We start from the raw sequence: 24,499 nt of genomic DNA on the forward strand, positions 1-24,499 counted from the left end.
ACTTTGTAATCCCCAAAAAATCAGGCGGCATTTGTTCAATTCTGGACCTACGTGCCCTCAACAAATACCTCCACCGAGAAAAGTTCAAGATGGTAACCTTGGGTTCCCTCCTTCCCCTTCTGCAAAAAGAAGACTGGCTCTGCTCTCTCGATCTCCAAGACGTGTATACACACATTGCAATAACTCCATCTCATCGCAAGTTCCTGAGATTTCTGGTAGGCCCCAAGCACTATCAGTACCGAGTGCTACCATTCGGCCTGGCATCTGCACCACGAGTCTTCACCAAGTGCTTCGTAGTAGTAGCAGCCTTCCTCAGGACTCAAGGTGTTCACATCTACCCCTATCTAAAAAATTGGATGATCAGGGCTCCCACTCAGCAGGCTGCTCTGTTGTCCCTACGTCTTACTTTACACACTCTGACTTCGCTAGGATTTCTCGTCAATTACTCAAAATCCTGCTTAGTCTCATCTCAAACTTTATCATTCATTGGGGCAGACTTGGACACCTTGCAGGCAAAGGCATTTCTGCCTAGACAGCGAGCTCTCACTCTCATCTCTCTCGCACACCAGCTACAGTCTCAGCAACGCACGACTGCACGCCACTTCCTCATCCTGCTAGGACACATGGCGTCCTCAGTACAGGTTACCCCAATGGCCCACTTGGCCATGAAAGTCATGCAGTGGACTCTAAGATCACAATGGACTCAGTCTGTCCAACCTCTATCGACCACTGTCCACATCACTGACTCACTTCATCAATCTCTAGCCTGGTGGCAAAATCAGATCAATCTCCTTCGAGGCCTGCCCTTCCAGGCTCACCGATGCTTCCAACCTTGGCTGGGGAGCCCATGTCGCCGATTTGCAGACACAAGGGACTTGGTCTCCAGAGGAAGCCAAACACCAAATCAATTTCCTGGAGCTTCGAGCAATCAGAGATGCTCTCAGGGTATTTCAGGATCACCTTTCCAACCAGGTCCTCCTCATTCAGACGGACAACCAGGTGGCCATGTGGTACATCAACAAACAGGGAGGGATGGGCTCCTACCTATTGTGTCAGGAGACTGCGCACATATGGGCAGAGGCCCTCTCCCACTCGATGTACCTCAGGTCCACCTACTTGCTGGGAGTTGACAGTGTGTTGGCGGACAAGCTGAGTTGCGCCTTTCAACCACACGAGTGGTCCCTTGACCCCTCTGTGGCGGACTCAATATTCCAACTTTGGGGTTACTCCCACATAGACCTCTTTGCGTCACCTCAGAATCGCAAAGTAGAGAAATTTTGCTCTCACTCGCAGCCAACACTCTCAGCCAAGAGATGCGTTCTCCCTCTCATGGGCAACTGGTCTTCTATATGCATTCCCTCCACTTCCACTTCTCTCGAAGACTCCCATGAAGTTACATCAGAACAGGGGACGCATGATCCTGATAGCATCTCACTGGCCTCGCCAGGTGTGGTTTCCAATTCTTCAGGACCTCTCCATTCGCAGGCACATTCCCTTGGGAAAGGACCTGCTTCTGATCACTCAGAATGACAGCTGCCTAAGCCACCCCAATCTTCAGGCCTTGTCTCTGATGGCCTGGATGTTGAAAGGTTAATTCTTCAGCCACTTAACCTTTCCGAGCCAGTTTCCCGTGTCCTGATTGCTTCACGGAAGCCTTCCACGAGAAAATCTTATCTTTACAAAAGGAACAGGTTTACATCATGGTGTTCTTCTCAATCCATTGATCCCTTTACCTGTTCCACCACAAAGTTTCTAGACTATCTCTGGCACTTATCAGAATCAGGTCTAAAAACCTCCTCCATCAGAATGCATGTCAGTGCGGTAGCCGCCTTCCATTCAGGTGTCGGGGATGTTCCTCTTTCAGTACAACCCCTCGTAACACGTTTTCTGAAGGGCTTGCTTCACCTCAAGCCTACACTGCGCCCTCCGGCCCCTTCTTGTGACCTCAATCTGGTTTTAGGAAAGCTCATGAAACCACCATTCGAGCCTCTCCAGTCCTGTGATCTTCGCTATCTCACATGGAAAGTGATCTTTCTTTTGGCAATAACATCTGCTCGCAGGGTTAGTAAGTTACAGGCCCTAGTTACCTATCCGCCTTACACTAAACTTCTGCAGGACCGGGCAGTACTCCGCACTCACCCTAAGTTCTTACCTAAGGTAGTATCGGAGTTTCACATTAATCAATCCATTATACTACCTACCTTCTTTCCCAGGCCTCATTCCAATCCGGGAGAACAGGCTCTGCATACCCTTGATTGTAAACGTGCTCTAACATTCTATCTAGACCGTACAGCTGCCCACAGGAAAAGCACTCAATTGTTTGTCTATTTCCATTCCACCAAATTGGGGCAGCCTGTGGGTAAGCAGACTCACTCCTCCTGGTTAGCGGACTGCATATCCTTTTGCTATCAGCAAGCAGTCATTCCACTTCAAGACCGTGTTAAAGTACACTCTGTGAGGGCCATGGTGACTTCAGTAGCACACCTACGCTCGGTGCCGCTTCCTGACATTTGCAGGGCTGCTACCTGGAGTTCTCGCCGTACATTTACAGCCCATTATTGCTTAGACAAGGCTGGAAGACAAGATTCCATCTTCGGCCAATCTGTCTTGCGCAACCTTTTTACAACTTGATGTAGCACTACCCTTCCACCTGCCCGTTAGGGTTCAGGATGCCCTGTACCAAATTCCTCCCCAATACTTGTGCCTATTGCACATCTTGGATACATTTGGTGCATTTCTCGGACATCCTCAGCTCGGTACTCGCCCATATGTGAGGACTACCATCCTGCTTGTCCTGTGAGAAAGCAAATGTTGGTTACCTGTAACAGGTGTTCTCACAGGACAGCAGGATGTTAGTCCTCACGAAACCCGCCCGCCACCCCGCGGTGTTGGGTTCGTTTTCTTATTTTATTTTTCGGCACTTCCTGTAGCTTTAAACAAGATTGAAGAGGGACCCCTGCTGGCTGCAGGTTTAGTGCCATGCTGGGCATGCCCAGTAGGTGCCAGTCAAAGTTCTAGAAACTTTGACAAAAGTGTTCCATCATTGGGCTCCATCCTATGATGTCACCCATGTGTGAAGACTAACATCCTGCTGTCCTGTGAGAACACCTGTTACAGGGTAAGCAACATTTGCTATTCATGTACCAATTTTGGCATTACATGGAAAATGAAAAGTGAGCAGATGTTACACCAAGAAGGACAGAAAATTATATGACATTATTCAAGACTAGACTTCTGGCTCTGGGTGACAAGGAGCATAGGTAACTGAACCAAATTAATTTAAATGCCTGTTTCTTGAAGGAGTGGTGCGAAGCTTTATAGTCCATCACTGCCAAAGTATAAAACAAATTTCGCCATGTCCAGTAGGAAGGACCTGCTGCTTCCTGCCAGATCAGTAGGATAGATTATTTTGCCCAATAGGCAGGCTTTCCGAAATAGTATGGCTGCACCCCAAGATGTAAGGTCTGTAGGGGGCAGGTGTTCAAAAAGGATGGCTCCTGCGTCCAGTGGGATAGAATGATTCAGGATATGTGAGAAATACCCCATAACTTTGGTCCAAAATTGTTGCACTAAAGAGCAGGACCAAAAAGCATGAGTCAATGTGCCCTGCTCCGCCATACAGCGCTGACACAGGGGTGAGTGTGTAATGCCAGCCCAAAATGCTTGCACTTGTGCCACATAGGCTCCCCTCAGAAATTTCTGGTGTAATTCTTGAAGCTATATTCCCAGACAAGTCTTTCAGATTTAGAAAGCAACAACTAATCATATCTTCCTGGACAGGCAGTCCTCCATCCTGGGACCAGCGAGCCACCACAGCAGTGTGTTCAGGGGAAGGTACAAGTGTATGGGTTTTCTTCCACAAAGTAGACACTGAGCACTTGTCCCTTTCAGGGCTGAAGAGGTCCTCCAGTGACTCCAAAATGTTGATGTGCAGATCCTGTACAGGTAGAGTGCTCACGTAATGTTTCAATTGCAGATAAGAAAAGTAGTTTGCGTTCATGATGTCATATGCAGCTTTTAGAGAAGCAAAGGGTTGCAGAGACATGTCCTCAGTCAAAACCTGCTGTAAATGGGGGAAGCCCCGTGCATACCACTTCTGAAAGTCCTTTGAGTGGCTACCTGGAATAAATTTCAGATTTCCATACAAGGGTAAAATTTGAGAACAACTATAAGAGTGATTACATTTCTGCAATAAAACTTTCCAAGCCCATCTCAAGGGGGAAATTAAAGCATTGCGATGTATATCCGCAGGGAGTACTTTGGGAGTAGCATGGAGGACGAATCTCAAACATAAAGGAGCTACCAAAGATTTTTCCCCCGCTATGTGAACACAATCTGATTTATTGTATACCCAGTCCCGTAATATGCGTAATAGACTGATAAGTTTGTATTCTTCTAGGTCTGGCAGTGCCAATCCACCCTGTGCCCAAGGTAATTTTAAATATGAAATAGAGATATGTGGTTTCTTCCCCTGCCATATAAATTTAGAAAGAAGGGAATTCAATTTGTTGAGATCCTTTAGTGACAGACATATAGGGAGAGTATGTAGTACATACGTACAGCCATTTTGGGAACAATACCATCTTATATAAATTCACCCCCCCCCCCCCCCATGACAGAGATAAACCTTTCCAGAAGTGGGGTTTATCCCTAGTATGGGTCATGAGACGACTTACATTAAGGGCGTAATAGTCGACTGGGTCAGTAGATAAGTGGACGCCCAAGTATTTGAATTGACCGTCTGCCCATTTTAAGGGAAAACTGTCACCCCATCCAGACGCCAGAGTAGAAGGGTATGCTAGTGCTGATTTATCTATGTTGAGTTTAAGACCTGAGAAACTCCCAAACTGCTCAAATACACCCAACAAAGAGGATAGGGAGGAGTGTGGTGTTGTAAGAAAGACCAAAATTTCATCTGCAAAAGCCGCATATTTAAAATGGTACTTCCCCAGGAGCACCTCAGCAATGGACTCATTGTTTTGCAGCGTGCATAGAAAAGGGTTCCAAAAACAACAAAAAGAGAAGAGGAGACAAAGGGCAGCCTTGGCGGATACTCCGGTCAGTTATAAAACATTCATCCTGGGTTTGATTAGCCATCACAAAGACTTGGGGATTAGTATATAGCAGTCTCACTGCCTTATGAAATAGATCCTCCAGCCCCAAGACTTGCATAATGGCAAATTAGTCCCACTCTACCCTATCAAACGCCTTTTCAGCGTCAAAGCTGACTGCCAAAAAAGGTATTGATGTTGGCGGCAATAAGTCATGGCTGACATCACTAACCGCACGTTGGCAATAGCGTGTCTCCCACGCACAAACCCCACCTGTACTGGGCTAATAAAGTTAGGTAGGAGAGGTGCCAATCTGTCCGCCCAGATTTTAGCAAAGCGCTTTTGATCAAAATTTAGTAGCGATATGGGTCTATAAGAGGCTGACATCATAGGGTCCTTTCCCTTTTTAGGAAAAACTACTATTTGGGCCACATTTTCCCCTTTAGGATATTCTCCTTTCTCTAGAAGAGCTGGGAAAACTTGTGTGAGTAGCTGGGAAATTGGGTCACTTAGTATCTTATAGAATTCCCCACTAAATCCATCTGGCCTGGGAGCTTTCAATGGTTTGGCCCGGCTAATTTGCATGCAAATTTCCCTTTCCGAAATTGGCCGATTTTAACTGGGCTAGTTGGGTCTCTGAGAATTTGGGAAGATTTAATTTGTATAAAAATTGTTCAATCAAATTAGAGGATGATGTTTGGGAAGTATATAAATCCTGATAATACATCATCATGGCATTTGCAATATCCTTGTTGGCATGAACTACTGTTCCATCAGATGTGCGTAATCCTTGAATATAACTAGAGCCCCTCATGGATCGAACAAGATTAGCCAAATATTTACCAGTTGTTACTATATTGGTAAAGTTTATATTTATAATATGCAAGTCTTTTTGGTCCGTTGATGTATTAGGGTATTTAAGTGGGCACGAAGAGCTAAATAATCCTCTCTAGCAGCCTTGGTATTGGCACCCAGGAGCCTACGCTTGGCTCTTTGCATTTGTTTCTCCACCTCAAGCAGTTGATTATCAAGGTCCCATCTTCTTTGAGCCACAAAGGATATAATCTCCCCCCATATCACTGCTTTCCCCGTCTGCCAAAATATAGGGTCTTGAAGGTGCTCTACATTATTATTAGCAAAGGCCTGCCATTTGTCTTTAAGATAAACTTGAAATTGTAAGTCCTGGGCCAAAAAGTAAGGGAATCTCCATGTCAGACATCCCTTTTCCCTCGAGGAATCTGACAGGTATAACCCTATCGGCACGTGGTCTGATATGGAAATACTATGTATAGTAGCCGATAGGATGTGTGGGAATAGGTGACAGGAAACTAGAAAATAGTAAATTCTGGAATAAGACGCGTGTGCTCGGGAGAGATGCGTGAAATCCCTCTCAGATGGATGGAGAAGATGCCATGCATCTACTAACTGTAATCCCTTTTCCAAATAGCCTGTACCCTTGTGGGCATGCAATTTATCAGGATGTGAAGGTTGTGATTTGTCCAGAGCTGAGTCCCTCACCCAGTTAAAATCTCCACCTACAGTCATAGCATTGGCCATATGAGGCAGAGATGGGAATATACAGATTCAAAGAAGCCATGTTTGTAAGAATTAAGAGCATATACATTACACAGAATTAGAGGTTTATGATGTAGTTCTGCAAATAGCATCAGAAAGCGTCCTGATGAGTCTGCAATTTTTCGATGTATTGTAAGTGGGATGTTTTTCCTAATCAGAATGGCCATCCCAGCTGAATGTGTAGTTGCGGAAGCATACTTCACCTCTCCCACCCACCCTCTTCTAAGCTTTTGATGTTCAGCATCATTCAGATGCGTTTCCTGTAGGAAGGCAATATCCGCGTGTTGCCTGTTTAAAGCAGTAAGAATTTTAGAGCGTTTAATGGCGGAGTTTATCCCACATACATTCCAAGAAATTAAGGTCAGTTGCCCTGACATCATGGGTCCAAAGAGCCAGAAGAGAAGAAAGATACGTACCAATGTATTCAATTGTATGTAGGAGGGACTGCCCAGCCCAGGCCCCCCCCTGTGACATCCATGTCCCCAACGCACCTGTCTGCCCATGTGTTCTGATATGAGTTGAAAATGATATTGCCAAAACTAGCAAAGTCCCATAATCCCCCCCCCCCCCCCGAACCCTAATCTTCCCTAACAACCACATTAGTGGTGGAGATCACTTCAGAAACCACCAGGTCTCAGTCCCACCACCCATGATACACATCAATTATACAAAACAAACTTATGAGGTCAAATACAAGCTCTTGTTCCATGTAGAGGAAAAGCTAATTGAAAACATATAAGCAGGAGCAAACTGCAATACCTAAAGCATAGCAAATACCTGACCATGCATGATAGCAGTAATCTTTGCATTAAACCAACCACAAACTGGCCTGGACGCAACAGTGCATAAAGTCTGCAGGCCTTAACAGGACGTTTGCAGGGTATTCAGTCCCCAGCTCTGGTAAACCAGATTGTCATATCAGTAGACCTGTGCCCTAACCTGGGCAGAAATATGTGCAGTACCATGTTGGGAGGAGTTCCGGGTACTGCGCCGCTAGAAATCTTTTTGCCTCTTGCACCGTGTTGAGCCATTTGATTTCTCCTTCATGAATGATTTTAAACCTGGCTGGATATAAGAGCGCCGGCTTTAGGCCCAGTTGAAACATCTTGGAGCAGATAGGGGAAAATTCTCTGCGTAAGGAAGGATACCTTAGATGAATAATCTTGAAACAGGATTTTCCAGCCCTCAAACATAAGTTGCTTCCCAGCTCTGATTGCCTGTTGTATCTCCACTTTTTGGGCAAAGTTAAGGATTCAGAGACTAACTACTCGAGGACGATCAGAGTTCTCTCGGGGGCCCACGCAGTGCGCGCTCTCAATATGCAGGTCTCCATACTTACTTTCCAAATTGAGTTCTGTATAGAGCCATGTTTCCAAGAATGGAGCTAGCCTATGTTCTTCTACAGACTCCGGGATGCCCACCAGTCTCAAATTATTATGGCAGGAGCGATTTTCTAAGTCCTCAAGCCGCTCTTCATGTTTAGCCACAAGGCCCTGCAAATCCGATTTAGTGCCTGTAAGGCCATCTTGTGGATCCGATATGCGCTGTTCTGCCTCTGCCATTCGGCGTTCGATTCCTGATAGAGAAGCAGAGATATCATCAAGTTTATTGGCCAATTTTTTTAATTCCAGTTCCAGGGTGGCCACCACAATGGCCTTAAGATCTTGAATCTCTATCGCGGCGCCACTTTCTGCACGCCGTCTATCCTGCCGTCTGCCAGTTTTGGGGAACTCTGCTTCGGCTTCTCTTTTTCTCTAAGTTGTCGTACCGACAGTGTTGACATTCTTACCCCAACACAGAGATATGCTGAATCTGCGGCTATTGCCGAGCAAGAATATGGTGTTTAGTTCCTGGTAATTTGACCGAATTTGATGGGTGGTGGTTGAGGGACCCAGTAGAGCAGCAGATCACATCTTTCTGCTCTCACGGTGTCACGTGATCCCCAGCCCTACTTATAAAAAGACAGCAGTTTACCACCAATGCATGTTCTAATGAGAAAACACAATAAATAAGACTGATACAAATGCATACATGATGGTAAAGTACCTCACCTCAGTAACACACACAGAACTGACCTTCACCAAGAACAGAAAGACCACAAATTAATTTGAAGAAAGAAACTGGAATGAAAATCCAAAAAAAGCCACTCTGCATGCAATACAAAACTGGAGACATGGAAACAGAAATATAGCACCTAACATTGTCCTAGGATCTGCAGTAGTGCACAAACTAATATGCACAAAGTTACACCTACATTATGGCATGCACTCAAATGAAACAACCCTACCTACAAAAAGGCAACACTACAATTATTAAACCGGGCCCTAAACACCAATACACCTCCTATTAGGAAAACAGAACAAGCCAAACTGTTATAGATTCCCACAAAGAAATAATTGTAAAACTATATGAAAAAATGTTTCAGAAAGGCTGATGAACAGAATCACATCTAACAATTAAAAACAAAAACTCTTAAATTATTTAAAATTCTCCAAATACCAATAAAATATTTCAAAACAGCAGACAATTCACATAATACCAAATAATTAAAATGGCAGTCAAGAAAAATGAACTTAAAAAGCCACCTTTACTTACGGTCTCCAGCAGTTCTCCTACTCCTTTCCCTTGTAGGCCACACCAGAAGCAGCAGTGGCCGCTGAAGCTGTCCTCTGGGTCCTCTTCCTTAGGGTCCACAACCAGACTGACTCTCTCGCTCTCATACACACACACCAAGTCACCTCCCTAATCAGTCTCTCTGTCACACAATGCTCTCTCTCTCTTACTTACACACAAGCTCTCAATCACACACATGTTCTCTCTATCTCACACATAAGCACTCTCTTACAGCCACAGCCAGCCAGAAACTTGCTCTCTTTCTCACACAGACAGAAGCACCCTCCCTCTCTCACATGCACACCACACACAGAAGCACCTCCCTCTCTCACATGCACACCACACACAGAAGCACACTCCCTCTCACACCACACACACAATGAATGCACAGAACCCTCCCTCTCACACCCAGCAGCCCCCAATTGAATAGCACCAGTCTTCAGCCCCACCAGCCAGGTCTCCAGCGGTGGCTAGTGCTCCGATCTTCAGCCTTGCTGGCTGTGGGTTGCACACAACACATCTGCCAGTGCTTGGCAAGACACTGTTGTGTTGCAGCATTGGTTGAGAATCGCTGCTGTATATGATCAGTGCTACTGTACATTGGTGATTGGGGAAGCCAGCATGGAGCGCACAGCCAGCTACTTTCCCTCTTTAAGGGTGCTAGTTGCAAGTAACATTAATACACTGTACTCATCTAAATATTCCCTTGTAATTTTGATCTGCTCTCACATTTTTTATTTTTGCGTGCAGGTGAGTAGAGTTACTAACTTGTTAAAACAAAAAGTGAGGATATACTTAAAGAACTCTCTTATTGTGAGGTGCCAAGTATAAGCAGCTGGTTGCACTTTATTTTAAGGAGACTTGTGACAAACTCATTTGCATGCTTTCTTTGTCTCCTTTGGTAATAGCACACATCAAACTGAATTACTATTATTGTGCTATGCTTTGCTTCTCTTGAGTGGGAGAGGTCTTGCAGTGAGAGTGTAACTGCCATATTTGGTCAGACTAAGGGTCCAAGTCCAGTATCCTGTTTCTAACAGTGTCCAATACAGGTCACAACTACCTGGCGCAATCTCAAATAGATAGATTCCATGCTGCTTACGCCAGAGATGATTAGTTTTCCCCAAGTCTACCTAGTTAAGTTTATGGACTTTTCTCCAGGAGCTTGCCCAAATCTTTTTTAAACCCAGTTATAATAGCTGCCTTTACCCCTCCAGCAATGAATTCCAAAGCTTAATTACACATTGAGTCAAAAAAAAGTTTTTTCAGGTTTGTTTTAAATGTGCTACTTAATAGTGTCTCCTAGTTTTGGGGTTTTTTTTAATCTTTTGAATAAGTAAGCAATTGTTTAGCATTTAGCTGTTCCACTCGTGATTTTATAGAGCTCAATCATTTCTCAACTGAACTCTTTTTTCCAAGCTAAAGAGTCCTAATCTCTTTTAGCCTTTGCTTCATAAGGGAGCTGTTCCATCCTCTATATAATTTGGTTGCCCTTCTTAATACTTTTTCTAGTTCCAGTATCTTTTTTTGCAATACGACCAGAATTGCACACAGTATTCTGGGTACAGTCGTATTAAGGAGCAATACAGAGGTATTATATTCTCCATTTTATTCTTGGTTTCTTTCCTAATAATTCCTAATGATATGTGTTTGCCTTCTAATCTTTGGTATTTTTCCCCACATCTTCTGTCTTTCCTAAAAAAAAAAAAAAATTAGCACCAGACTAATATGGCATTGATGAGCCACACAAGTCTCTGCCCTCAGGTAACACATTTTAGGTGATTGGATCTGGAGGTATCTCTGACAACCTTTTATTCTCTTCACCTGCTTACTACCATCTTTTTGCTATCCCATCACATGGGAAGTCCTGTTCTGATATATTGATAAGGAATGAGCATGGTGACAGGCATCATGGTTTCTCATCATACTCCTGCCTCACCCCAATCACCTGCACAACACACACTGCAGCTGTATTAATATGTATATCCTTTCCAGGCTGATTGGCTACATTTAGCCTCCAGAGGGCACTGCACCTCTGAGGCTTTCAGCTAGCTCTATGTCATCAGAAATTGAAGGTCACACAAACCGAAGTCTCCCACAATCAAGTATTTATTTATTTATATTGTTTTGTGCCGATATTCTGATAATCATAACGGTTTACAGCATCAGTATAAAATCAATCAATCAGCTGTGTGTATTGGAAGCTCATCTACTATACCTCTTTGGTTGGGTCAGTAGAAGATATTAAAACTTTTTCAAAAATGGTAGTTTTTAGTCATTTTTAAATTAAATGAATGAAGAGGTATGTTTGAGGAGGCCAGCAGGGGATATCTTTAGTAGAAATAATGAAGGCACCTGAGTTCTGTCGATAACTCTGCTTACTAGTGACAATTTTGTAAGCTGTCTGGCAAGAGGGAAGACCCCCTCCCCTGCTGTTCTTGATTGGAGAATGTAATAATTGTTTAACTTACGCAGTGGCAGTTTCACTACCCAAGTGGTTGGAGCACAGAACTCTTGAGTCTTGAAGATCAATATCCACTCCCTCCACCATTGCTGTGTGACTGAACAAGTTTATCTTTCCTGTGTTTAAGCTTAATCTGAGGCAGGAACCTTATCTCCCTATTTTGCTAAATGTTATCTGATGACCAGTCTTTGATCTGTAAGTATTTTGCAAGCCAATCCAGGAGCACTCATTATCCAGTTTGGTTTTCGTTATATTCACAATAAATATTTGAGATAGATTTGTAGATACCGAGGACCTGCTTGAGAAATACTGATCTGTAATAAGCTGGAGACTTGCCTAAGGTTTGACATGAAATCTCTGCTGGAGGTGAGATCAGAGCCTGGCCATATTGCTATTAATGTCATCTCATGTTTTTACAGAATTCAGTACTAATAAAAACAGAAATTATTAGTTATCTGTCTAACAAAGTATTTTGCATTACAGAGTACTGGACCTTTGGATATGTCTTTACCTTCAACTCCAGATGTCAAAATAAAAGAAGAGGTACCTGTGGAGGTCGACTCCTCACCTCCAGACAGCCCTCTATCCAGTCCAAGGTCACCAAAGACTGAGGAAAAGGTAGGGACAGCCATTCCTCATCTCCTGGGGACTGTATAAATTTAGAGGTATTGCCCTTTCAAGTTTATAGTTCTGAATGAAAATCCTTATCTTATTTAATGGTAGTATGAATACTTCCTGTGCAAGAGTAGCTTGAGGAATTGTGAATCTTTGAAAGGGTGAAATTTCTGGCTGGTGTGCAGAATTGCTGGCAGCACAAAGTACTGATAGTGAAATTATAAATCTTTACCAATCTCAGTTGACAAGCAAGGCTGAATTATCCATGACATGTGGGTGATGTCATCAGATGTGGCCGAACAGACCCTTCTTTCCTAGTTCATAGAGCTTTTCCTGTACTGAGCATGCACAGGAAGTTCCCACATGGGCTGTGCCTCATGAGTCCCACAGTCTTTTTTATATCCAAGCTCTTACATGAACATTTTTCTCTCTCATCTAAAGTTTGGTATTTCTTTTTTTTTTCTTCACAAACTCACTTTGATTTGCCTCAACAGCTGCTCAGCAGCACTTTTCAGTGCTACCAAGAAAAAAAGGTTAGCTCTCAAAATGTCCATCCCAGTGGCTTCAAAGACTGCATGTGTGGCAGGAAGATGTCTATAACAGCCACAACATCTTGAGCCAGATCCCAGTGCAGCTAATTATGATGCAGCCAGAGAACCAGGGCCTGAAAGATGGAAACTTTGCACTGGTAAAAGGTCTGAGTCATTCCTTCTCTCTAGTGGGGCCTCCTTGAGCTCCCTTCATGCCAAGTTGAACAGGAGCTCATCAAAGCTCTCCCTCCTATGGCACAGATCTCAGGATTCTCTGCCCCACCAGGTTCAAGCACAGAAGCACCATGCACAGGGTTCGGTAAGTCCTTTGTAGGCCCTGTGGGGCTCATTTGCATATAAGAAATGCCATGATTTAGTGCCAATAGCACTGAAGCTAGAGTTCACACCATCGATGTATCAGATCCTGGTGCCATCGAAGCACAGGTCATCTGTTGGCCCTTGGTGCAGTTGATGCATTTAGTGCAGCTATTTGCCACATCTATGCATTCAGTATCGGATCCTCCAGTGCTTCGGGCCCCAACAGAACTGGAGAATTTGAACCCAATTGTCAACACATTTGAGACTGGATCGAGCTTCAAGAGAGGGCCCCTAGGGGCATTTGCGTCACTTATCTCCCGCCATCTTGAGAGCTATATCTCAATCTAGGCTCCTTGAGCAAGGATTTTGCCTGGAGATGCCAGATCCAATATGTTTCAGGGTGCCGCTGGTTTCCATGTAGCCAACAGTTCATTTTGGTACAGGATGAAACTACCCCCTGGAGTCCAGTGGGAGATTCTCAAAAAGTTAAACCTATAATGGTTTCGGAAGAAGATGTTTCTCATCTGTCTCCTGGTCAAAAGGCACAACAGGCCATAGACCAGGTAGTGGAACTAAGGACAATTTCCTTTGACTTGCTGACAGCTAGGGACAAGGAGAGCACACTTCAGTCTCTCCTGTACAGTGTGTGTCAGATTTGTTCCACTAAGGGAGAATCCGTCTCACCTCCAGCCACAGATATCCTGGGGCAGAATCTAATCCCTGATCATCTGTTGCTGCAGAGTACAGCCTGTCCGAGAAGGGAGCTCAAGACACCACAATCTGGAGCATGCCCCAATAATATTCCCCACCAAGATCACTGAGGTCCCTGTCCCAATCACCTTCATCATCAGGAGGTTCCTGGGGAATATTCCCTCACATCTCTGATCCAAAGCAGGGTCTACAGAGATTCCCTCTAATCCCCTCCCTGATCCACAGAGCACTTTTCACTATCAGAAGATGTCTTGTATTCCAAATTCTTGGACAAGTTGGAGAAAATGTTGGGAGTTGATATCCACAAGGACAAGTAGCTCCATGCTGAAGTCCTCGGGTTTGTCCAAATCCTGGAAACTCCATCCTAGCCCTACAGTACTTGATCCTGCAGGATTTACAAACACAAATGTAGGATATTCTGGCATCCTGCTTCCCAGTAGCCAGGAAGGTGGACCTGTATATTAAAGATAGTTCAGTAAACCCTGGGGTTTGGGATAGTCCAACCAGCACACCAGTCAGTGCTAAAGTGAGTAAACAAGATGATTTTCTCCACCTCCCCACCACCTAGACTGTTGGACAGCTTTAGGAAAAAGGTTTTTAAGAGCTTGATGCTCAGTGCCCACATCACAGCCAACCAATTCTACATGGTGCAATGCTTATTCGATTGCATCAAGAAGCTACAACCCTTGTTTGTCATTGAACAGAGAACAAATGGTTTATCAGCAGGCCCTTTTGGACACAGAGGAGTGCAAGCATTGTCATCTCTGCTCCATATATGAATCGTTTGATAGCATGGCTAGAATGTCTGCAGGCAGCCATTGGAGCATGCCAAATGGCTTGACTGAGAGCCAGTAGTCTGCAAGAGGATGTGGTCAACAAATTGGCCAGTAGCTCCTGTTCTGTGGAAAGATCCTCTTCAGAGACCAGCTCAGAGAAATGGTTGCCCAAATTAAAGCACAGAATGTTGCCATTTAGTCTCTCTTGGTGGGCTCTGAACAACCATCTTCTTCAAGGTGTCCTTATTCACTTTTAAGCACTCCTACGTCCAGACACACTCCTTCCAGTGATTTCAGTAGTATCATGCATTATTGTGCTTCCACAACAGCAGCTTCCAGCTTGCAGACAGCATAAGAGATGGCTGAAGACCCAACAAGCCCAGTCCAAACCTGGGTAAATCTTTGAGCCTCAAGCTTCAACCCATTCGGTAATGGGGAGGATTCATCTTTACCTAAAGGAGCGGTGGAAAATTACCAAGCACTATTGGGTCCTCAAAAATTGTGGAGTCGGGTTACTTTTTGTGCTTCTGCATCATTTGGCCTTCAACCTGGATCTCTCACTTGACCCAGCTCCATCTCAAAGTGGAATTGCTCTTCAGCCAGCAGTCAATAAAATCTGTCCCTCCCAATCACCATGGCTGGGAGTTCTACTCCCGCTGTTTCCTTAGCGCAAAGAAGATGGGGATTGAGACCCATCCAGGGAGATTTTCAAAGTCTGAATAAGAGCATGTTATGGGAGAAGATCAAAACAAACTCCCTCCACACCATCCTACTCTTCATTCAAGCAGGAGATTGTATGTGTGTAGAATCTGAAAGACACATATGCTCACACAATCCTGCATCACTCCCACTGGCAATACCTTCATTTAATAGTTGATTCCTCTCACTATCAATACAAGATTCTCCCTGTTGGGCTGTCTGTGGCCCCAAAGATCTTCAAATGCCTAGCAGAGATACCAGCGCAGCTTCATTAGCAAATTTGTCTACCTGGATGACTGGCTAGTGACAGAGCCAACCCAAGCAGTGGTGTTGGTTTTCTTGCAGAAGACAATCCACCTTCTTCAGTCTCTGGGATTCATTGTCAACTTCACCAAATCAAACCTTGCCCTGCCCAAAAAATCAATTTCATAGGGGAATAGATAGACACTGGAAGAGTGTGCATTCCTTTCATCAGAATAAGCATGCTCTCTTTGAACCTTGATCCAGAGTAGTCTTCAAAAGTATCACGTCTCATTCAAGGCGATGTTGGCTATTCTGATTCACATGGTGGCAGCAGTACATGTGCTCCTCATGACCTGCCGCAACATAGGGATTCTCTGCACTTGGTGGTATTGCTTGCTTTTAGCCCTTGCCATCCCCGGTGAGGGTCACAGCAGACACAAAGGGGTCTCCCCAGTGGTGACCAGACCCAGATGTCTTGGAGATGGAAGCTGTCCTTTGACTTTTACCTCATTAGCAACGGAAGTGTCCACCAGGGGATGGAGCGTGCACCAATCCTTTCCGAACCAAAGAAACCTGGTTGTCAGTAGAATGTCTGTTTCAAAGCGATCTTCAGGAACTATGAGCAATCGGACATGCATTGAGAGATTTTTCACATCTCCTTCAGGGAAAAAGAATTATAATCCAAACTGATATTCAAGTAAGCAATGTTCTACGTCAGCAAGCAAGGGGGCACAAGATCATGGACCTTCTGCCAGGAATCCCTGAGAATTTGGGAATGAGCTTGCAGCCACAAAACCTTCCTATAATCAATCTAAACTTTACTGGGATCGCTAACACATTGGTGGATCTCCTCAGCAGAGTATTTCGACCCTTGAGTGGTCTCTAGATCAAAAAGTGGCAGACAGCTCAGTCTCAGGGTTCACCTTTCGATCAATTTTATTTGCATCAGAGGCCGAGCAAAGTAGAAAGATTCTGCTCCATTCTTCAAAGCATGTACTCTAGACACTTTTCTGCTCAATTGGGATGAAGATCTACTGAACATTTTTTCCACCACTTCTATTGGTGGCCAAAACAGTACAGAAAGCACTTGGATCATGTGTGCTTGATCCTCATTGCTCCAGTTTGGACCAGTCATGTGCGATTCTCATGTCTTGTCCAGTTGTCAGGCACCCTGCCAATCCCTCTGGGGTCCAAGCCGACTTTTAACTCAGGAGGAGGGTCATCTGTCATCCGAACCTTTCCTCTCTGAACAGCATGGATATAGAACACTTGCTAATCTCATTACTGTCATCCAAGGAAGTTGAGGATATTGTAATATCCACTAGGAAGCCTTCAACTAGAAGAGCTATCAGTTTTAAATGGAAAAGATTTTCATCTTAGTGTCAAGCAAGTTCCCAAAAGGGTGGTTTCAGTACTTTTCTGCCCCTCCTCGAATCTCAGTATGTCATCAGTCAAAGTGCATCTCAGTGCTATTGCAGCTTACCATATTCAAGTGGATGGGAAACTGATCTCCATATATCCTTTAGTGTCAAAGTTCATGAAAGGCTTATAGCATACAAGACTTCTGGTCACCAAGCCACCTATGCCATAAGACCTCAATTTCATATTGGTACAACTAATGAAGCTGCCCTGAGAACCATTAGTTGGCTTCCTTAATGCTCACCTGGAAAGTCTTTTCATAGTTTCCATAACATTGGCCGGAAGAGTCTATGAACTTCAGGCTTTGGCTCATTAATCACCATATATGGAGTTTTTCCAAAACAGTGCTCCACACTCATCCCAAGTTTTCTGCAAAGGTGGTTTCAGCTTTTCATTTGAATTAAGCCAGTGTATTGACCACATTTTTTCCCCAGACCTCATACTCATGAAGGGAAGAAGGCCCTACATTCATTGAACCACAAAAAGGCCTTAGCTTATTATTTAAAGAGGACTCTTCCTCATCAGGCTTCTCAACTCTGTCTCCTACAATCCTAACAGACTAGGAATAGCGATTGCCAAGCACATATTGTTCACTGGCTGGTAGACTATATCGCACATTGCTATGCTGTAGCAGGCTTCCAAATTGCATACTGTCAACGCTCATTAAGTGAGAGTCATGGTTGCCTCAGTGGCTCATCTGCAAGCCATACCAATTGAAGACATTTAAAAGCTGCAACTTGGTCATCACTTCACACCTGGACAATCTTTCAAGAAGTGACAGTAACTTTGGCCAAGCAGTTTTATGCAGCCTGTTCACCCAGTAGTCCACTCTTCACAGGGATGGGGGAAGGCTTTCAGGTTGCTTTTTAGTAAGTGCTCCGCAGCAACCTTCAGCTTGGGACTCCCCACATGGTATGGTTAATTCGGCCCTGTTTGTGGGGAAAGCAAGTTTGCTTACCCTAAATGGGGTCCTCCGTAGACAGCAGGATGAATTAGTCAAGCTTTAATACTGGCCCACCTCCCTAGAAAGTTGACAACTGAGTTAAAGCTAAGCTGTATAATCAACTAAAAATCTCATGAGGCAACATCTGCATAGGAACTCCCTGGTATGCTCGGTAGAGAAAAAACTTTTTAAGCTAGGAGAGAAGGGTCCATTCGGTGCCATCAAAAAATGTCGCCACGTGTCATGGCTAATTCATCCTGCTGTCTATGGAGAACTCTATGATTGCAAACTTGCTTTTCTCTGTGACTAATATCAATGTACGATAAATAAAATAAAATATACAAATTACATATCATAAATATACAGAAAAGATGAGCAACTTGTTAGTCACACAGTCATTGACGGTGAAGGGACTGTATATTGGATATTCAGGATTCAGTTCCTTGCTCTTATCACTTGGGTAGGTCACTGCCAGTACATTCTGTGCTGCACAAATTAGAGATGACACACATTCATAATCACAAAACATCTCGCCTAACCCATCCCCATCCCATCTTTTAACGAATTAAAAAGAATTATAATATGGTAATTCACATTTATATTGCTTGTTCATGTGAGGTTTTTTTCTTGCAGTGTAGTACAGTGAGGTAGGATGTATATAGCAGAAAACTGGTATGGTTTTCTAATGTTTCTGCAGTATGAGGTCAATATTCAATGGTGCGGTGAACTAGAAGTTAGCTGGTTAAAGATAATCAGCTAACTTTGATCAGGATATTTAGTGGGTCTTAACTGGGTAAGTTTCCTGCTGAATATACTTTGCTAAAGTCACCCAAATAAAATTATCTAGGTAACTTTCCTGTTCACTAGGTTTTTGAATATTAAAAAAACAAAACAAAAACATAGCATGTTAAGCAGGAGCTAATCCCCTCTCATCCCCTATCATAAAAATAATTTAAAAAAAATAATAAAGCTATAGTTACACAATGTTAGGTTCCATATTAGGAGCTACCACCCAAGAAAGAGATCTAGGCGTCATAGTGGGCTAACCCATTGAACTCATTAGTTCAGTGTGCTGTGGCAGTCAAAGAAAACAGAATGTTGGGAATTATTAGAAAGGAAATGGTGAATAAAACGGAAAATGTCATAATGCAGTATTCACAATAGCAATTTTACATTATCCCAGGACAAGCAGGATGCTAGTCCTCACATATGGGTGACGTCACCGAACGGAGCCCAGGCGGGAAAGCTTTCTGTCAAAGTTTCTAGAAACTTTTGACTGGCCCTGTGAGGCCACTGAGCATGCTCAGCATGCTATGATATTCTCTGCCACAGGTGTCTCTCTTCAGTCTTCACTTTTCCGCGCTGCCGTTCGCACCGCGGACCGATAGCCCTACCGTTGGGAATCTCGTTTTTGACTGAAAAGTCATTTTTTCTAAATATTCTCTGTCACGGGAAGATCTCTGCCTCGCCGGCTGGTGAGTACTCTCTGTTTAAGAAATTTTCGGCTGAAAATTTTTCACACACACACACACGTTCGTCATCGACGGCCGTCGATCAAAAATGGCGACCGGTTTTAAAAAATGCCCGGTCTGCAACAGAACTATGTCTATTACCGATCCCCATTCGGAGTGTGTAATGTGCCTCGGGGAACAACATGATGTCAATTCCTGCGAGAAATGTGCAGAAATGACAGGCAAGAGAAGATGGAACACCTTTTTTCTCTTCAACTAATTCCTTCTCCCTCAAAAGCACCGAGGTCGTCTCCGGCTGGAGCAACAAAGAAAGTTCTCCTTAAAAAACTGCGTCCGAATGGATCGGGGGACCGTTCATCCTCGCCATCTTCTGTACTCTCTGCGACGTCAACAGAACGATCCAAACCTAAACATCGCCATCGATCATCCTCCGAAACAGTGTCCAAGGACGAGTCGATGCCAAAGCGGTCAAAGAATCAAGACACGCCGGTGATTGGGCCTTCGCCGTCATCGACACCGTCATCGATGGTCGTTGCGCTTCCATCGCATACACCATCGGCTCCCTCGTTCACACCACAGCTTGAATTGTCTACAATGATTAAACAAGCTGTTTTCCAGGCTCTTCAAGAGCAACAACTTCCGACAGGCCTGTCGATGCCGACCTCCGAGTCGATGCCGATACCCTCGATATCGATGCCGATACCCTCAGCATCGATGCTGGTGATAACACCGATGACAACAGCATCTTTTCCCTCAAGATCCTCGGCGGATACTATAACCACTACACCGAGACTACTGACTCAATCTACTTCGATGATTTTTCAAATTCCATCGACGAATCAAACGACTGCATCCCTGCAGCAGCCTATTCCATCGGAGGAGATCCACGATGAAGCTTTTTATCATCGCCTCCTACAAAGATACCAAAAGGTCATCGACAAATTACCACCTATTACAAAAAGGAAGGTATCTGCTGATTTTTTTCCTCGATGATCCACAACCTGGACCTTCCGGGCTGCAAGCCCCTCCAGTTCCAGCAACTTATAGAGAGGAATCAGAAGACTCCTGGGATGATGAACCCTCTCAATTTTCCTCAGAAGAATTCATGTCCAATCCTTCTTCTCCTGACCGAAGAAAGAAGTCACCTCCGGAAGATCTTTCCTTCTCATCTTTTATACAAACTATGTCTGATTCCATTCCATTTAAATTGGCTGCTGAGGAGGATACCAGAACACAAACTCTCGAAGTACTACAGTTTGTGGATCCACCCAAACAGGTACTAGCAATACCTGTACATGAGGTGTTACTGGACCTTCAAAAAAGAATCTGGGAACACCCAGCTTCCATACCTGCAGTGAACAAAAGGGTGGAAACTACTTACATTGTTCAACCAGCTCCTGGGTACCATAAACAACAATTGCCCCATCAATCTGTCGTTGTGGAATCAGCACAGAAGAAATCTAAACGTGTGCGTCCACACTCCTCCATCCCACCAGGCAGGGAGCACAGGTTCCTAGACACATTGGGTAAGAAGATTTATCAGAGTTCCATGCTGAGTACTAAAATCTCGGCATATCAACTCTATATAACTCAATATCAAAGAAATCTCTGGAAAGAGATGGAACAATTCATCACTTCCTTACCAACTCAATTTCAAGAGCCTGCTCAAGAAATTATATCAAAAGGTCTTGAAGCAGGAAAACATGAAGTGAGAGCAGTTTGACAACTTCGAAACTGCTTCAAGAACAGCAGCAGCAGGAATCACTGCTCGCCGGTGAGCCTGGCTCAAGGCATCTGACCTCAGGCTTGAGGTTCAAGATAAGCTTGTTGACCTTCCCTGTCTTGGTGACAATCTCTTTGGAGATAAAATTCAAGAAGCGGTTCAACAGCTCAAGGAACACACGGAGACACTAAAACAACTGTCTCAGACTCCACAAGAACCTGTTGTCCAGCCTTCTCGTCGTCCTCCACGGAGAGATGTAAGACGCTCTTACTATAGGCCACGCAAATACTACCAACCAACAAATAGAGGTAGATCCACTAGGCCAACTCAGCGTTCTCAAGCCAGACAATCCAGACCCGCCCGCCCACAACCACCTGCGCAAACAGGGCCTGCAACAGGCTTTTGAGGATTACACCAGAGAACAGATTCAACCTTGCAATCCCAAACCAAACCTACCAGTTGGAGGCAGAATATCCCTTTTTCACGAAAATTGGCAAAACATAACCTCAGATCAATGGGTTCTTTCAATAGTTGCCCGAGGTTACAAACTAAATTTCACTTCAATTCCTCCATAATTTTCACCAACATCATGCCAACAACAAAAATCTCAACTTCATCAATTACAAACAGAATTATCCACCCTTCTGACATCCAAGGCCATCCAACCAGTACCTCGGAAGCAGAAGGGCAGGGGATTCTACTCCAAATATTTCCTCATTCCAAAGAAAACAGGAGGCCTACGTCCCATCCTAGACCTCAGAAATCTCAACAAATTTCTAAAGAAAGAAAAGTTCAGGATGGTTTCTCTAGGCACCATGCTTCCACTTCTTCAAGCAAAGGATTGGCTTTGTTCTCTGGATCTTCAAGATGCTTATGCTCACATTCCAATATACCCTCCTCATCGCAAATACCTGCGCTTCACAGTGGGTCTTCAACATTACCAATACAGAGTTCTCCCATTTGGACTGGCATCTGCTCCCAGAGTCTTCACCAAATGTCTAGCAGTAATAGCAGGACACTTACACAAAGAAGGTGTCCATGTCTTCCCATACCTAGACGACTGGCTCATAAAGAGTCCATCTCAACAAGGAGCAATAACTTCTCTCAACCGAACAATTGCTCTCCTTCACTCCCTGGGATTTCTCATCAATTATCAAAAATCCCATCTCACTCCAACTCATCTGCTTCAATTCATAGGAGCAGATTTGAACACAATCCAAGCAAAGGCCATTCTACCCATAGAACGGGCAGAAACCCTTATTCAGCTAGCAAGGTCCATCTCCTTACGGACACAAACCACAGCTCATCAGTTTCTGATTCTGTTAGGCCACATGGCATCAACAGTTCATGTTACTCCTATGGCAAGGCTAGCTATGAGAGTAACTCAATGGACTCTAAGGTCACAATGGATCCAAGCAATTCAACCATTACACTATCCAATTCAAGTGACCCACCAACTAAGATCATCTCTACTTTGGTGGACCAACATGGACAACCTGTGCAAAGGCCTACCTTTCCAACAACCAGTCCCACAGACTACTTTAACTACGGATGCCTCCACCTTGGGATGGGGAGCTCATGTAGACAATCTCCACACACAAGGGACTTGGACAAAACTCGAAGCAACATATCAAATCAATTTTCTGGAACTTCGAGCGATACATTACGCACTGCATGCGTTCCAGGATTGCCTTTCACACAAGACTGTTCTCATTCAGACAGACAACACAGTAGCCATGTGGTACATCAACAAACAAGGAGGTACGGGCTCCTATCTCCTTTGTCAGGAAGCAGCACAGATTTGGGGCTGGGCCTTGCATCACTCAATGTCCCTACGAGCCACTTATCTGGCAGGCATTCACAATGTAGTGGCGGACCGACTCAGCCGTCACTTCCAACCACACGAATGGTCCCTGGATCCTGCAATAGCAACCAGGATATTTCAACGCTGGGGTCAACCAAACATAGACCTCTTTGCATCACCTCTGAATCACAAAGTGGACAACTTCTGTTCTTTACACATACAGAAGAACCAACCAGCCAAGGACGCCTTTGCTCGCCCTTGGAACTCAGGCCTGCTATACGCGTATCCTCCAATACCGCTCATAACCAAAACTCTAGTGAAGCTACAACAGGACAGGGGGGCCATGATTCTCATAGCCCCGCATTGGCCTCGACAAGTATGGTTTCCCACACTTCTAGACCTCTCAGTCAGAGATCCAATTTGTCTAGGAGTAGCTCCCACTCTCATAACTCAAGATCAGGGTCGGTTGAGACATCCCAACCTCCAGTCCCTGTCTCTGACAGCATGGATGTTGAAAGCTTGATTTTACAACCACTCAATCTTTCCTCTCATATATCTCAAGTGCTTATAGCTTCATGTAAACCTTCCACGCGAAAAAACTATGCTTCTAAATGGAAGAGATTCTCTTTGTGGTGCTCAACAAAGGATATAAATCCTTTTGCTTGCCCCGCAACTTCTCTACTAGACTACTTATACCATCTTTCAGAATCTGGTCTCGAGACTTCATCGGTAAGAGTACATTTAAGTGCAATCTCTGCTTACCATAACAAGATAGCAGATGCACCTATATCTACACAACCTCTCATAAGTAGATTTATGAGAGGTCTAACTCACCTCAAACCACCAATTCGAAAACCCGTCCCAAGCTGGGACCTGAATTTGGTACTAACAAGACTCATGCGCTCCCCTTTTGAACCCATCGACTCTTGTAATCTTAAATTCCTCACATGGAAAACTATCTTCCTCATAGCCATTACTTCAGCTAGAAGGGTTAGTGAGTTACAAGCACTTGTCACATACGAACCTTATACAAAGTTCTTACATGACAGAGTGGTTCTCCGTACACATCCAAAATTCCTTCCCAAAGTAGTTACGGAATTTCACTTGAACCAATCCATAAATTTACCCACATTCTTTCCAAGGCCTCATTCCCATCCAGGGGAATCAGCATTGCACACCCTGGACTGTAAACGTACACTTGCTTTCTATCTAAGCCGTACTGCAGTCCATAGGAAATCCACTCAACTTTTTGTTTCCTATGATCCAAACAAGCCAGGTAAAGCAGTGGGTAAACATACCTTATCCAATTGGATAGCAAATTGCATAGAGTTCTGCTATGAACAAGTGGGCCTTCCTCTTCAAGGGCGAGTAAAGGCACATTCAGTAAGAGCAATGTCAACTTCAGTAGCACATTTTCGTTCAGTGCCAATCTTAGACATATGCAAAGCAGCAACATGGAGTTCTCTTCACACCTTGCAGCTCACTACTGCTTAGACAAAGAAGGAAGACAAGATTCAGCCTACGGACAATCTGTCTTAAAGAA

The 24,499-nt window shown here is 44.3% G+C and overlaps 1 protein-coding gene across 17 annotated transcripts in view; it reads left to right on the forward strand.

The window, feature by feature from the left end:
* The window catches only part of LOC115087704 (cyclic AMP-dependent transcription factor ATF-7), a 624,371-nt gene that overhangs the window by 306,808 nt on the left and 293,064 nt on the right, over positions 1–24,499 (forward strand). For all 17 annotated transcript variants that reach the window (XR_003855588.1, XR_003855586.1, XR_003855591.1 and 14 more), the window contains one exon: positions 12,187–12,321. Coding sequence is in view for 2 of the 17 variants with exons in the window: in XM_029595199.1 (XP_029451059.1) it covers positions 12,187–12,321 (135 nt within the window). In the remaining 15 variants the exon portion in view is untranslated. The remainder of the gene's footprint in view (positions 1–12,186; positions 12,322–24,499) is intronic.

Source organism: Rhinatrema bivittatum, chromosome 3, assembly GCF_901001135.1.
Source record: "Rhinatrema bivittatum chromosome 3, aRhiBiv1.1, whole genome shotgun sequence".
In the NCBI taxonomy this organism is placed as follows: domain Eukaryota; kingdom Metazoa; phylum Chordata; class Amphibia; order Gymnophiona; family Rhinatrematidae; genus Rhinatrema; species Rhinatrema bivittatum.